This window comes from Piliocolobus tephrosceles, chromosome X (assembly GCF_002776525.5).
Source record: "Piliocolobus tephrosceles isolate RC106 chromosome X, ASM277652v3, whole genome shotgun sequence".
Taxonomy (NCBI): domain Eukaryota; kingdom Metazoa; phylum Chordata; class Mammalia; order Primates; family Cercopithecidae; genus Piliocolobus; species Piliocolobus tephrosceles.
The window spans coordinates 467,149-480,983 of NC_045455.1; the positions used below are offsets into that span (position 1 = coordinate 467,149).

General features: G+C 60.4%; 1 protein-coding gene across 2 annotated transcripts in view; it reads right to left on the reverse strand.

Moving 5' to 3' along the window:
- Positions 1 to 2,349: 2,349 nt before the first annotated feature.
- TMEM255B (transmembrane protein 255B) overlaps positions 2,350 to 13,835 on the reverse strand; it is a 37,318-nt gene continuing 25,832 nt past the window's right edge. For both annotated transcript variants that reach the window (XM_023217708.1, XM_023217707.1), the window contains 5 exons: positions 12,791 to 12,871; positions 11,402 to 11,487; positions 10,427 to 10,586; positions 7,491 to 7,634; positions 2,350 to 2,811 (listed from right to left, as the gene is read on the reverse strand). In XM_023217708.1, coding sequence (XP_023073476.1) covers positions 2,644 to 2,811; positions 7,491 to 7,634; positions 10,427 to 10,586; positions 11,402 to 11,487; positions 12,791 to 12,871 — 639 coding nt within the window. In that variant the 3' untranslated portion in view covers positions 2,350 to 2,643. The remainder of the gene's footprint in view (positions 2,812 to 7,490; positions 7,635 to 10,426; positions 10,587 to 11,401; positions 11,488 to 12,790; positions 12,872 to 13,835) is intronic.

Sequence of the window (13,835 nt, forward strand, 5' to 3'; positions counted from 1 at the left end):
TGTGTCCCAGCGAGGCAGGGCGTGCAGGTGTCTCCTGTGTGTCCCAGTGAGGCAGGGCGTGCAGGTGGGACCACAGCACCCCAAACCACCCAGCACCCCCTGCCCCACCATCCCCTCCACCCCATCTCCCGAAGCCTCCAGGGTCTCCCTGGCCTCGGCTGTGCGTGGGAACTGAGCGAGGGCAGAGTTGGGGGCCATCCCTCCAGGGGAGGCTAGGGGGAGGCTGGGATTAGGAGGCCCCAGCGGAGCCCAGGGAGGGGTTCATCAGACCGTAACTCAGGCCGGCAGAGCTTGGTGGCCCCAGACAGGCTCCGTCCACATGAGACAGGTGCCCCTCGAGAGCAGCCGCTGCCCACACTGCAGGCCAGGCATCGGCTGGAGCCCTGCGCCGGGTGGGAGCTGCCTGGGTGCCTGGAGGACCCTCCGGCCACCACCAGCCTTGAGTCAAATTGTTTACATTCTTTGTGGCTGGGGTAAAGGATAAGGACATTTTTGTGGCAAGAACAAAATTGTTGACCTTGGAGTTGAATATTTTTGAGCAGCTTTTGACTCTAGACAAGATTAGAAGTCAGGGAAGATCGACGTTGTGTTTGGGGGACGCACTCTGATACCCCCACACCACACCCTGCAACCGAGGGCTGACATGAGGGAACGATGGTTATTCCTGTGACTTTGCCAGGGCTCCAGGGGACAGAGGCTCCCTGCCCAGACCTGCAGTTCAGCTTCTCTGCTCTTCGTACCCCTAGAACAAGAGGCCCTGGGGCCTGCACCAGGCAGCTTCGGGGGCACAGGCCGAGCTCCAGAGTGCCCGGGCCACAGAGAACCACCCACACAAGACCACGGCACCATCAGCGCCCACAGAGCCTCATCTGATGTAAAACGAGAGCCTCGGGGGCTCGGGAAATCCATGGCACACTTTTCATCCCCCCCAGGCGCAGGTGAGCGCCTCTCCTGGTGCTCCAGAAACCTCTTGGTCTCTGCTGCTTGTTCAGCTTCTTCATCGGAGCCAGGCACCTGCAGCCCTGGAGGAACCTGGCGGTGAGTTTCCAGATAGGATGCTGCACCTCCGGCTCATGCCTGACCTCCTGGACTGGTCCAAGGCCAGTCAGCCCTGAGGAGAGGCCAAGACCACATTCTCCTGGAAAGCAAGCGCGTGAGGCTGGATTTATAAAATAAAAATGACAAGCAGTGGCGGGTTCACAGACCAGAGCTGGCTGCAGGCCTTTCAGAGGCCCTTTGGCGCCCCTGGGCCTGGCTGGGCACCGTCCGTGTGTGGATGTGCGCTGCAGGCCTTCTGCCCAGGAGCACTGAACACAGGATGAGACTCGCTGTTTGGGCAGAGGGGGGCAGAGGGAGGCTCCCGGGCAGCGGAGGGGGCAAGACCTGTGTCTGCATGAACGTGGCTCTCGTATCTTTTTTCTTCCAGATCCAGGATTGGGCAGGGAAGAAAGTCCCCGCTCCAGCTCCCAGGCGGGTGCTGTTCCATGAAATAAGCTGGAGACCTCAGACTCACTGGGGAGAAGAGTGGTACTTGTTTATTGCAGACCCAGTGGGGCTTTGAAGGGAGGGACGTGAGGCCCTGAGAGCGGTGAGGCCTAGGGGCGCCAGCTTCCGAGGGGAGAGGGAGTGACTGGGAAGTGAGCGGCCCACAGAGCAGAGGCCGCGACTCGGTGTCTTGTGGTGCGTCTGAGGAGCAGTGGGATTGCTTCTCACCTCCCCCGTGCCCGGGGAGTCCGTGGTTCCTTGAAGATCTGACTTTACGAATTGAGAGCCTCTCCCCACATCCACTGCTTTTCAAGAGACTCTGGCTACTTTGGGGTGGCGCATCCTGAACTCCTGTCACTGGGGCGCCTGGGACCCACCGGGGACCTGCCTCTTCCCAGGCGCGCTCCCCTGTCTCCCCAGGTGTGCCTGGCAGGGCGCATGCTGGGCCCGCAGGGAGCTAGGCTGGTTTCCACAGGGACCGCGAAACACCCTCCCCCACTATCCCGTCCAGAGACGCGGTGCGGTGAGGGAGCAGCCGCGGAAGGACAGCAGAAGTCCAGGCGCCGTAGCTGGGAGACAGCTCAGGGGGAGACGCTCGCGCCAGTGGCCCGGGCAGATTTGCACACGGGGCTGGGAAGGACAACCGGGCCCCCAGATTCCGGCAACTCGCAGGCGGTTAGACACAGCACAGGGCGTTGGAGCCGAAGCCTCGTTCCCTTCCTGGCATATGTCAGGAGCACAGCACGCGGGGCGGGTGGGTCCTGCCCTGCCCTTCTCCAGGACACAGACGCACGCGTGAATGTGTAACGCACAACACACGTCCGCAAACAGGAACACACACGCAGGGAGGCACGGGGCCGCACCTTCTTTGCAGAATCATAATAATAGCTAATTAAGGGATGTGAAAACACTAGAACAATCGCTGTCAGAGGAGGCGGCCGGGTGGTGTGAACAGAGCCCGAGCCGAGGTGTCACCAGCCTAGGTCTGCAGGGCCCCACTCCCTGCTGGTCCCAGCCTCCCTCACCAGTGTGCCCAGGGAGGGAAGGAGGGGACGCTCTCCTGGCTTCTCTACGAGGTTGGCCACAGAAGCGGGATTTCTAGAGGCTGCTTTTTTTTTCTTTTAACAAACCAAAGTTATCTTTTACTCCACACCTCTATCAGGGAGCATAGGGGGGTGGCTTCTCCCCTGGGGGAAAGTAGGTGGGTACATAGCGCGGTGGGGCCTGACCGGGAAGCCCAGAGCCAGAGCTGCTTGGAGAGGGAGACTGCAGGTCCTCAGACAAAGCCAGGGCGGAGGCGGGCGCAACTGGGAAGCGGCTGCAGGGCTGCAACAGAGAGGGCCCTGGGTTAGCAGGTGAGACCACCCCGTGCTGGACCACAGGGAAGCCTGACATAGACCAGGGCCACTCACACGTGCACCCCGCCCCCGCCGACCCAGGGCCATTCACACGGGCCTCCCACCCCCCGCACAGACCCAGGGCCATTCACACAGGCCCCCTGCAGACCCAGGGCCACTCTCAGGACCCCCTCCCCCTCCACAGACCCAGGACCACTGGACAGAGCAGCTCCAGCCCTGGTCACAACAGTGACCAGGTCGGGGCCTCACTGGTACAACCTTGGCTTCCACAGCTGGACGGGGAGGGGGTAGACACCCCAGGAAGGGTGTGCCCAGACCACATCCCGCTTCCTCACAGACAGCGAGCCTCTGACCTGACTCCAAAACCGACAGTCAGCGGCCCCTGGGCTCACGCAACACTTCATATTCAGGAAAGGCCCCAGGTATGAACCGCACGCGTCCACACGTCCAGCAGCGTGGGGCTGGTTCAGTGTCACTGTGGCTAACTCAGCGGCTCACACACACTTCTGGGTGTTGCCGTGGAGGCGTCTTCAGGTGACTGACACCCTTGCTTACAGCGCCTCAGCCCCCCGACACGGACGGCCCCTCCTCTGCCCGAAAGCCTTAAGAGGCTGCGGTCCCCGGAAAAGTGGACCCTGCCCCAGCGCCCTGAGCACCCCGGAGGCAGTGTCACCCTCCCTGGTCCAGCCTGTCCCCTTCCTGTGGTTGTGCACCTGCAGCCCCAGTGGCCAGCCAGTCATTCAGAATCGATAGGCTGATCTCTCTTCACATGTAGGTACCTGGATTCCCCATAGGCTCTGCTTCCCTGGAGAGCCCTGACTAACACACATAGACCCACTCAAGTAATTCTGAGACCGGAAAAGCGAGGAACAGATTTTAAATCAATACATTTTAGCTTTTCGCCAACTGCCAACACACATCTTAGTTCTTCCCCCTCTCCTAAATTCTAGCGGCTAAAAAACTCTATCTTGAAATCAAATTTTAAATAAAGCAAACAAACTCCTAAGAAATAACACAGGAAGAGTTTTTTAAACTCCAAGCTACCAGATGTGCTCTGCGCTCCTCTTGCCCCAGCCTGCAGGGCCCCATGAGAAGGCAGCTGCCTGCCTGAGCCTGGGTGTTCAGCATCCCCTGAGAAGCCAGCTGCCTGTCTCAGCCTTTCCCTGGAGAGCTCTGCACTGCAGATGCCCTGGGAGCTAGCAGGACCTCTGGATCCTGACAGCAGAATTTCTGCACAGGCGTCGGTAAGGCTGAGAATGGGGCCCTTGCTCAGAGGGACTGCGATGTTGAGGCTGACAGCCCAGGCTCGTGGGATCCAGTGGCTCAGGGACACCTACCAACCTCATTTCTTTCTTCCCCCAAACTCACAGGTTTCTGGCCACAGGCGACAGAGTGAGACACTAGGGAACATTCTCTCAAGTCTGCTGGGAACTCCCAACTTCCAACTCCGTAGCACCCACTCTTCTTCACAGCAGATGAGCAGTCAAGGAAACTGAGGGGTAAACCCCAGGACCATGGAGTAACTCCTTAGGAACAACTGAATAAACCCCCAGGACCATGGAGTTAAACCCCCGGGAACCATGGAGTGAGCCTCCACCCCAGAACCACAGAGTAAAACCCCCAGGAACCACGGAGCAAACCCCACGACCACGTGCTTAACCACTGAACGGACAAGGCCCCGCCCAGGGACAAGCCCTGCCCACAATCTCCCAGGGGAAGGGAGGGCACGTTTCTTAGTAATGGGGCAGGAACTCATCCTCTGCTGTGATGCCACATCCTCCCCTGCACTTCGTGCCTGGCAAAGCTGCTGGGTGCAAGGCAGGTGATCCAACCCCCAGGTCACTGTTCCCCACCCCCCAGTCTCAAGTGGGAGCATTTTCTGCTGCTAACGACTTCCATGGAACACACTGAATATTTTCTCTCCATCTCTGCATCTCTGCGGAAGCAGAGCCCCTCCTCTGTTGTTCTTCTGAGGAGCACATCAGCCTCATCTGATTTGCCATCTCTGAAATCCAATTATCAACGTGGGTATATTAAGCTCTCACACACGCTGGCACAGAGGCTGGCTGGGCCATCCGAGGGCCCCAGCTCTCCCCAGAGGAAGAGGGGAACATCCACCCTTTGTGTAAAGCCAGAGCTCCAGGGTGGAAAAGGATGGAGCACCATGGGGATGAAGTGGATCCGCCCCCGCATCCCCCACATCCCGTAAGCCCGCGTGTGACGGGGAGGACCGCCCCCCACATCCCGTAAGCCTGCGTGGGACGGGGAGGACCGCCCCCCCACATCCCGTAAACCCGCGTGTGATGGGGAGGACCACCCCTACACCCCGTAAGCCTGTGTGTGATGGGGAGGACCGCCCCCCACATCCTGTAAACCTGCATGTGACACGGAGGACCGCCCCCACATCCTGTAAACCCATGTGTGACGGGGAGGACCGCCCCCACATCCCGTAAACCCACGTGTGATGGGGAGGACCGCCCCCACATTACACCTCTGTGGGGCTCACAAGCAGGGAGGATGCACCTGCCTGAGAGAGTCACCACCCCCTCCCCCCACAAAGCCTCGCTGTCTCCAAGGTCCCAAGTCAGAAAGCAAACTTGAAGTCTGGCCCCTCACAGCCAGAGCTTCAGACAGCCGGGCCCCAGCACCAGAGCAGCCCAAACCAGCCCTGGAGCCAAACAAGAGGAAGCGGCTGATGGAACCAGGCGCTCTCTCTCCTCTGGGGCCCCGAGGAGCGGCGGCTGAGGTTGAGGATGGAAGACAGGCCAGGCCACCCAGGCTGTGCTCAAGTTCTTGGCACCTATGCGATTCTAAGTCCGGGTCTGTGCAGAGCCGCTTGGGGAGCACCTGCAGGCCCAGCGTCCCTGGAGATACCCCTGCCCCTGCGGGCCTCCAGCTCTGGGCTTGGCAAACTTCCCACGGGAGACCAAGCCAGAGAGAAGCCCCCAGGACAAGGCTGTGGCCAGGGGGACATGGTCCCTGCCGTGATGGGGACATCCCTGGGGCAGGGGCAGGAGGCTTGGGGGAGGATGAAGCGGCCTGTAGCACCATGCAGACGTGCCTGCCCGCAGGAGAGACCACTGCAGGGTCGCCGGGAAAAGCTCCCGCCATCTTCGACCCTGGGGACCACATCTTCCCCCATCACAGAAATGGAAAAGATTCCAGGCCAGACCTCCAGCAGGGTCCTTGTGTTCCCAGGGAGCAGGGCCCCAGCTTTCTATTCAAAGTGAGAGAGGAGACTGAGGCACGGGGTGCAGGGATCCCTCCACGAGGAGATGGTGTCAGGCTGGGGGCCCTGGTCGTCTCCACTGAGCCCAACAGCTGCCGTGTGCCAGGCAGGACAGAAGGCGGCTGCCCCAAGCAGGCCCCGGACGCCAGGGACCCCCAGCAGCCCCCTCTCCATGAGTGCCGGTTCCTGCTCCCTCCACGGGGTCCCTGGTGCAGGTCCCCGGGGTGAGCTGAGAAGGTTGTGGCTCTCGGGCCCGGCTCAAACCTGAGCCCTCTGTCCTGGACGTGAGGGTGGGGTGTGTACACGCCTCCCCCGGACGTCTCTGAGGAACGTCTCTTCCTGCCAATGTCACGGGTCGGGAGCAGGTCTCCTTGCGGAACATCCGAAGACCTGTGTCACGCGTGACTTCAAAACTAATGACCCTCCACGTTCACCCTGCCCTTCCCCACACAGAACCACATCACGGTGCGTGCTTTGATCTGCAGCTTCGTCGGGTTGGGCCTGACACAGCTTTCTCTGCAGAGGCTGCTGTTAATGCACGCAAAATGGCCTGCCAGGCAGCCGGGAATGTGGGCAGTGCCTCCCACCCAGAAAGGAAGCCCAGGTTTATCAGGACCGGGGTTCTCAACTGTGTCCCCAGGGGGCATGTGGCACATCCAGGCAGGAGGCACGGGGCACGTCTGGAGACAGTTTGAGTTGTCACACTAGCGGCTCCTACATGCTGCAGGCAGAGGCCAGGGCCCCCCAGCACCCAGGGTGCCCCAGCATGGCGGGTGGCCAGCCCTGAACGCCTGCAGTGCCGAGGTGAGAAACACGGCCTGATCGTTGTAGTGATGCTGGATTATCGGGGTCTGTTTCACCCGTGGCCACAGGACTAGAGCTTCGTGGCACAGAAGGCGGTCAGGCCCAGGAGTGGAAACGGGACAGGCAGGTAGTTGTCCCCAAGGTCAACAGCCTCTCCCTCCGTTGTCCCCAAGGTCAACAGCATCATGTCAGAATGAACCCTATGAGGTCTCCACGTCCACAGGTAAAATGGGGTTGGATTCTGGCAGATCCATATGGCTCCACCTAAATAACCTAGCTGTGCCCCCCAGAACGTCCACCAGCAAACACACAGGAGCCTCCACACTGCATCAGGGAGCTGCCCAGGCCTGTGCAGGGCCAGTCCCGGGGTCAGAAGAGCCAGCTGCCAGCAGAGCATGGTGGCAGGTCACCAGGGCCTCCTGGTGCAGTCCCCGGCGATACTTACAGGGAGGTTGTGCCCCAACAGCCGGGTTGTTACTGCCCCCCACCTCCCATCCCTAATCCAGAAGGTGAGGCGGCTGCAAGACCTCATCCCCTGCGACCCCAGCCCCGTCCTGTCCACCCCACTGCCTGCAACCAGCACGTCCAACTCCAGCAGGTGACGCTGGCCCTACCTGAAGGGGCAGAGGGTAGGACGAGCAGGTCGGGATGGGCTCGGGCATCGGGCGGAAGCCTGCACAGGCCAGGATCTGCTGGGCAGGGTTGTAGAGGGTCTGCGGTGGGACAGCTGGGCCGTAGGCCAGCTGGGACAGAGGCACCTGCCACGGAGAGGAGACGGCGGTCAACGTGCACCCCCCAGTGGAGGGAGAGGCCGTCCAGCCTTCCTAGAAAGCCCAGGACCCCTGAACCCCGCCTCTCAGGCTGGAGCTAACCCCGGCCCGGCGTGTCTTTATATTCAGGTTCTCTACATCTTGGTCCCAGGGCCCTGCCACCTGCCAGTCACACCGGGTGACCGCTTGGCTCAGGCTCTTTTTTACTTAATATTTTCGGGGGAAAATAGCACTGGTTTCCTTCTCTCCGGGCCCCAGAGCCTGCTTTTTTGGCACAGAAGGGTGCAAGTGAGGGAGGCCCTCTCAGCATCGGGCTGACAGCTCTCGCTTCCCCAAGCTTGCACCCAACCAGTGCGGGGTTTCCGGGGAAAAAACAAAACCAAAGCCTTCTAAGCTCCCATCCACACTTCCACTGACCCACTCAGGCAGTTAAAATTCTCCAAAGGAGGTGCCAGCTCCAACTCAGGTCCCGGCCGGCCTCATCCCCCCCAGAGGGAGGGACCCATGGCTCACACAAGCTCCAGGGCTTCCCGGGCCAGAAACACGGGGACTGGGCCGAGGGCACCCAGGCCTTGCCTCCCTCCCCACCTTCACACAGGTGCCCCTCCACCTTCCCCAGCGCCCAGCCCAACTCCCCGGTTCAGCAGCATCCTGGAAGGAAGCTAAGCCGGAACTGCTGCAAGGGTCTGGCCACAGCGACGGCCCCGGCCACAGTGACGACCCTGGCCACAGTGACGGCCCAGGCCTGAGGTGTCCTCAAATAGAAAACAGTGCTGCCCGCACCCCTGGGGCTGGGAGGGAGCCCCCTTCCCAGTGGGCGCTGGAGGGTGGGAAGAGGCAGGGGCTTCTGGGAAGCCAGTCCTTGGTCTACGTGTACGGAGGCCGTGGTCCTGCCTCAGACCCTGCAGAGAGCTGAGGTGGGCCTGGGAGGTGGATGGGCATGGAGGGTCCGTGCTCCATGAGGGAGGGGCAGGAGAGTTGAGGTTCTGACAGGTAGACGGGTGGGGAGGCCTCTGAGCTGGGGGTGGCCTGAGGATGGGGCCGGGGCAAGTGCACAGAAACCAGAGAACACGGGAGCCAGAGTCCCCCGTGTGGAGGAGGCCCGAGAGGCTGGCTCAGCCGCCTGCCCTTGCCGGCAGGTTAAGTACCTCCCACGCGCCCGTCACAGGGAATGTACCCTCGTCTATGGAGAAGGGCCGTCCAGCTTGGTGATGGGTAAGGAAGCATCTTCGTTCCTTAACAAAATGTTTACGCGGCAAAATCAATTAAACTCACAAGAGTGCCTGCTTGGTGGGTGTGAAGGTTAGCAAGCCCCCTCCTTGCTCTGCACACCCCTGAGCTTTGGGTTTGAGAAAGATTTCCTGGAGCTGGGTGTGGCTCTGCGTTGTGGGCTGGCCCCCGGGGCATCTCCTGTTCCTGATCCCGCACTCCAGCATTTTATCACGGGCTTTAACAAACACACGAGCCCCTTCCGGAAAACACTGGAAACCCCGGGCTCGCGCGGCGAGCATGGCGCCCGCACCGCACATGCGTTTGTGTGTCCTGTCTACAATCCAGCTGCAGTTCTTCCTAGGACAGCCACGGAGAGGAGACACTGAGCCGCGAGGCAGAGAAACCTGCACCGAGGAGACGCCAGAGGCACCCAGAGCCTGCAGGATCCCCGGCAGAGATCCTCCCCAAGCCCAGACTCCCGCTCCCACCTGGCCCCAGCCCACAGGGGCTGGCCAGCTGTCACCGCAGAGCAAGGACCCTGGGAGGTGCCTGTCTTGTGTTGGTGTGTGGGCGTCTGGGGGCCCAGGGTGGGGAGCCAGAGGGCTGGACCTCGGGACGCCAGGGTCACTCTCAGTTTCACCAGTTTTGTCTGGAAGCACAAAAGTGCTGAGAAAAGGAGGAGCTGAGAAGCAGATGGCAGGAGGGTTCCAAGCTGAGTTACTTCTTAGTTGTGGACAGTCTCTGGGATGAATGGGGCATGGACAGGCCACTCAGGAGTGCTGTCACTGCCACGCTGGGCCGGGTCTGGCCTGCAGGATGTGCGTCTGCCTGGTGCTGCCCGGCCACCTCGCGTGGGTGCAAGAGGGGACGCCCTTCGTCCCTGGGCTGCCGTTTGGATGTTCTCGGGGTGGGGCTCCCTCCCTCCTGGCTGCCCCTCCCTTGCAGCTTCTTTGCGAGTTCAGGGGCAGCTTTGCTGGCCACACACCACCAGAACATCTGGTTCGAAACAGGTGCCAGGAGAGGGCAGAGGAGGGAGAAGGGAGAGGACAGCCAGCCCAGGCCAGTGATTTCCCTGTGGTTTCCTGGGCGGGCGAGGGCCGGCCTTTCCAGGACAGGTCCAGCCCAACTCCTGCGAGGGGCCTCGTCCCTCCCTCCTCCTGCCCAGGCCCTATGTGTCTCGCTTCTGGGGTTTGTGAAGGCACTGGCCCCGGCCCCAGCCCAGACCTGCTGGTCTGAAGCCCCAGGCAGTTGCTAACGATGGGAGCTTAGTGCACAAGGGCTGGGCCTCCCGCTTGGGAGCTGAACTTTGTTTCCTGGGGGTGGGTTGTGCCCACCTCAGCAGGGAGGCAAGGATTAAATCAGGTGATTCTTGTGACAGGCTTGGGACAGGACGGCCCCGAGGTGAGTCGGTGCACACCAGCTGCCACCCTGACACGCCGCTGGCAGACACATGGGCCTCAGTGCCCCATCTGTAAAGTGAGGGCCAGGGATCCCCCAGCCCACCCTGGAGAAATGGACCCGGAGCCCGGCTCCCGGTGAGCAGTGGGGGTCCCGCCGAGGCGCCTCACCATGTCCTTGAAGGCCCCCAGGACGGCAGCAGTGATGATGCCCAGGAACAGGCCCAGGACGTTCAGAACCGCAGAGGCCCAGAGCAGGCGGTACAGGTGCAGCACGTCCTGGCAGCCGCGGACGCCGACGAACTCATAGTAGGCGGGCGAGGACTCTTCGCTGCACAGAGAGGGCACCGTGGCGTCACCGCACGAGGCAAGTGACCACCCGCAAGTTAAACTTGTGGTCAGGTGTCCTCTGGACCTGAGCCCTGCAAGGCTGGGGGAGGAAGTCAGGGCTGGAGCCCAGTCAACACCGGTCCCTGCACTGCTCTGGGGAATCAAACCTACGTTTGATGAGATTGGCCTGTGAGACTCCCCACCTGGGGCCCGCAGTGGCAAAGAGCGACAACGGGGCCTGGCAGGCCAGCCCCTCCGCCTCAGTGGCCCTGCAGGACGGGCGTCTGAGCCATCTGTGTCTTCACGCCAGGATGGGAAGGCTGTCGGGGTCACGGGCCCCTGTCCCAAGAGGGGGCCGTGCCTGGGACCCGAGAGGCTGGGCCAGGTTTAAACTCTCGCCCGACACACGCGGGCTGTGTCCTCTTGGGCAGATCAACCTTTCAGAGCCTCCATCTTTTCATCTGTGAAATGGACTCATTGTCTTTTCCTCATGTAAACATCTAAGGAGTAAAGGAGACGATGTAGGTGCAGGGGCATGGGGGGTGATGTCGGGAGCGGAAGGATGGGGGCCTCGCCCCTGCAGGCACATACAGGGGTCCCCGGCGCCCCTCACCTCCTGCAGGCATAGCTACAGGGGTCCCTGGTGCCCCTCACCTCCCTCAGGCATGGATACGGGGGTCCCCGGCGCCTCTCACCTCCCGCAGGTGTGGATACAGGGTCCCCGGCACCCCTCACCTCCCGCAGGTGTGGATACGGGGGTGCCGGTGCCCCTCACCTCCCACAGGTGTGGATACGGGGGTTCCCGGCGCCCCTCACCTCCCGCAGGCGTAGAGGTCACAGCAGTAGCAGGTGTTACTCCTCACCTTCAGCTGGCACTGGCCGTCCAGGGAGTGACAGGTGACCTGGGGCAGAGAGGCCTTGTCAGGTCACACACCAGTGTCCACCACCTCACTCACCCCACCAAGGCAGGGCTGCCTCGTGGGAGCTGGGAGCCGCCACTCGGGCCCAGCCAAGCAGATGCCCCTCCTGACTTTCCCCTGACTCCAGACGCAGGGGCTTGGGGGCTCAGGGGCCAGCACCCTTCCTGCAGGAGGAGTTGGGGCGCAGGCTGGTCCCAGAGGCCGGATAACCGGGGCTCGGAGGACAGGCCTCGTTTCTTCGTGATCCCAGGAGCAGAGGGAAACATCAGGGTGTGTGGGAGGAAGGACAGAGCCCAGGAGGCCCTCGGCATGGGGTGCACAGAAACCTGAGAACCCAGGGGGCAGCAGAAGAGGTCCCGTCCCAGGGCGCCCTCCCCCCATGTTTGAGCACTGGCAGCCTCGGAAGAGATACCTGCCACCTCCATGTGACAACCTTGAAAGCCCTGGCCATGGGACACCCCCCCAAACACACACACAGAGGACACCTCCCCCCTACACACACACAGGACGCCTCCACACACACACACACAGAGGACGCTTACCCCACACACACACTCACAGGATGCCTCCCTCCCATCACACACACACACAGGACGCCTCCACACACACACACACGACACCTACACACACACACAGGATGCCTCCCAGCAGTTACTGGAGAGTCCCAGACAAGCTGGCAGGTGCTGGCCACAGAGAAGCCTCCAGCTCCGCCTGCTCCTCTGACACCGTGCTAAGGATGAGAGGCTGCATTTAGTTGAAGCCAGGAATCCACACAGGGCAGGCTCGAGACACACAGACAGTGCCGTCACAGAGCTGTGCCCTCGGATGGTCCTGGCGAAGGCGGCAGCTGCCTGAGGGTCATTACTGCCTGCATCTCACTCACCTGGAAAGAGAAATGAGGTCACACTGCCTGCCGCTGTCGGTGGCTCAGGGAAATCCAGAGGTTTCTCAGACACTGTAAATGTCTTACCCTTGCTTCTTATTGCAATAATCAAGTTAGAAAAGTGCTCATTGGAAGAGCCACACAGAACCGGACACATGAACTCTGAGACTGTTGTGATTTAACAAAGTAAGTCTGGAGCTCTGACTCCAGAGTGAAACACAGCACATAGAAGCATCAAGGCCCAAAACACAGGGGGCATTGACGGCTCAGCAGCCACACGGGAGACCCCCAGGAACTATTAGAATCGAAATACTCAGACCATGCCTGTGCACAGGGAAAACCACGTGGGGTCAGTGGGGTTAGCGGAGCAAAACCCACGGGAATCTCAGTGCTCCTGCTCACCTCTGTCTGGTAGACGTCGTACAAGTACCCCACCCCACTGGAGTAAAACTGGCATCTTCCCGTGGTGAGGGGCCTCGGTTCCTAGAGAAACAGATAAACACAGATAGAACAAAACAGGTGCCTCCAGGCGGGAGAGCCAGAGGCAATTTCAGGCCTGTGGGTCTCAGGCTCAGGGCCTCAAGGACCAAGGCCAACACCAACTTGAGCCTCCCAGACAGAGAACACAAGACGGGAGACTCCACACTCCCTGCAGAGCAGCTGGGCTGCTGCATCCAGGAGGCGAGACAGCAGAAAGTCCCATGGGAGGGTGCCTCGGGCTAGGCAGGCTTGGCCGACACATTCTCCATTAGTCAACAAGGGCAGCAGAAGGGAGACAGGCGCTTGGCCTTTTGAAGGGCATCCCAGCACCCCACACCACAGGTGTTAGGCTCCTGCATCGTTTCATAAAAAAATATTGTCTCTTCTACTAGGAAAGTAGCAAGAAGGATTTCAGACTAATAAACTCATCCCACCAACCATCCAATCATCCACCCACCCACCCATCCATCCAATCATCCAATCAATCATCTATGCACCTACCCATTCTTCCTTCCATCCTCCACATCTATCTATTCATTCATCCATCATGTATCCGTCCTTCCATTCATCCACATCCATGCATCCACCCATCTGTCATCCATCCTTCCATCTATCCACCCATCATCCATTATCCATCCTTCTATCTATCCATCATCCATCCTTCCATTCATCTACATCCATCCATCCACTCATCTGTCATCCATCCTTCTATCCATCATCCATCCATTACCCATCCTTCCATTCATCCACATCCATCTATCCACCCATCTGTCACCCATCCTTCTATCCTTCCATCTATCCATCCATCATCCATTATCCATCCTTCTATCCATCATCCATCCTTTTATCCATCCACATCCATCATCCATCCTTCCATTCATCTGCATCTACCCAACCACTCATCTGTCATCCATCCTTCTATCCATCATTCATTATCCATCCTTTTATGTATGTATCCATCCATCCA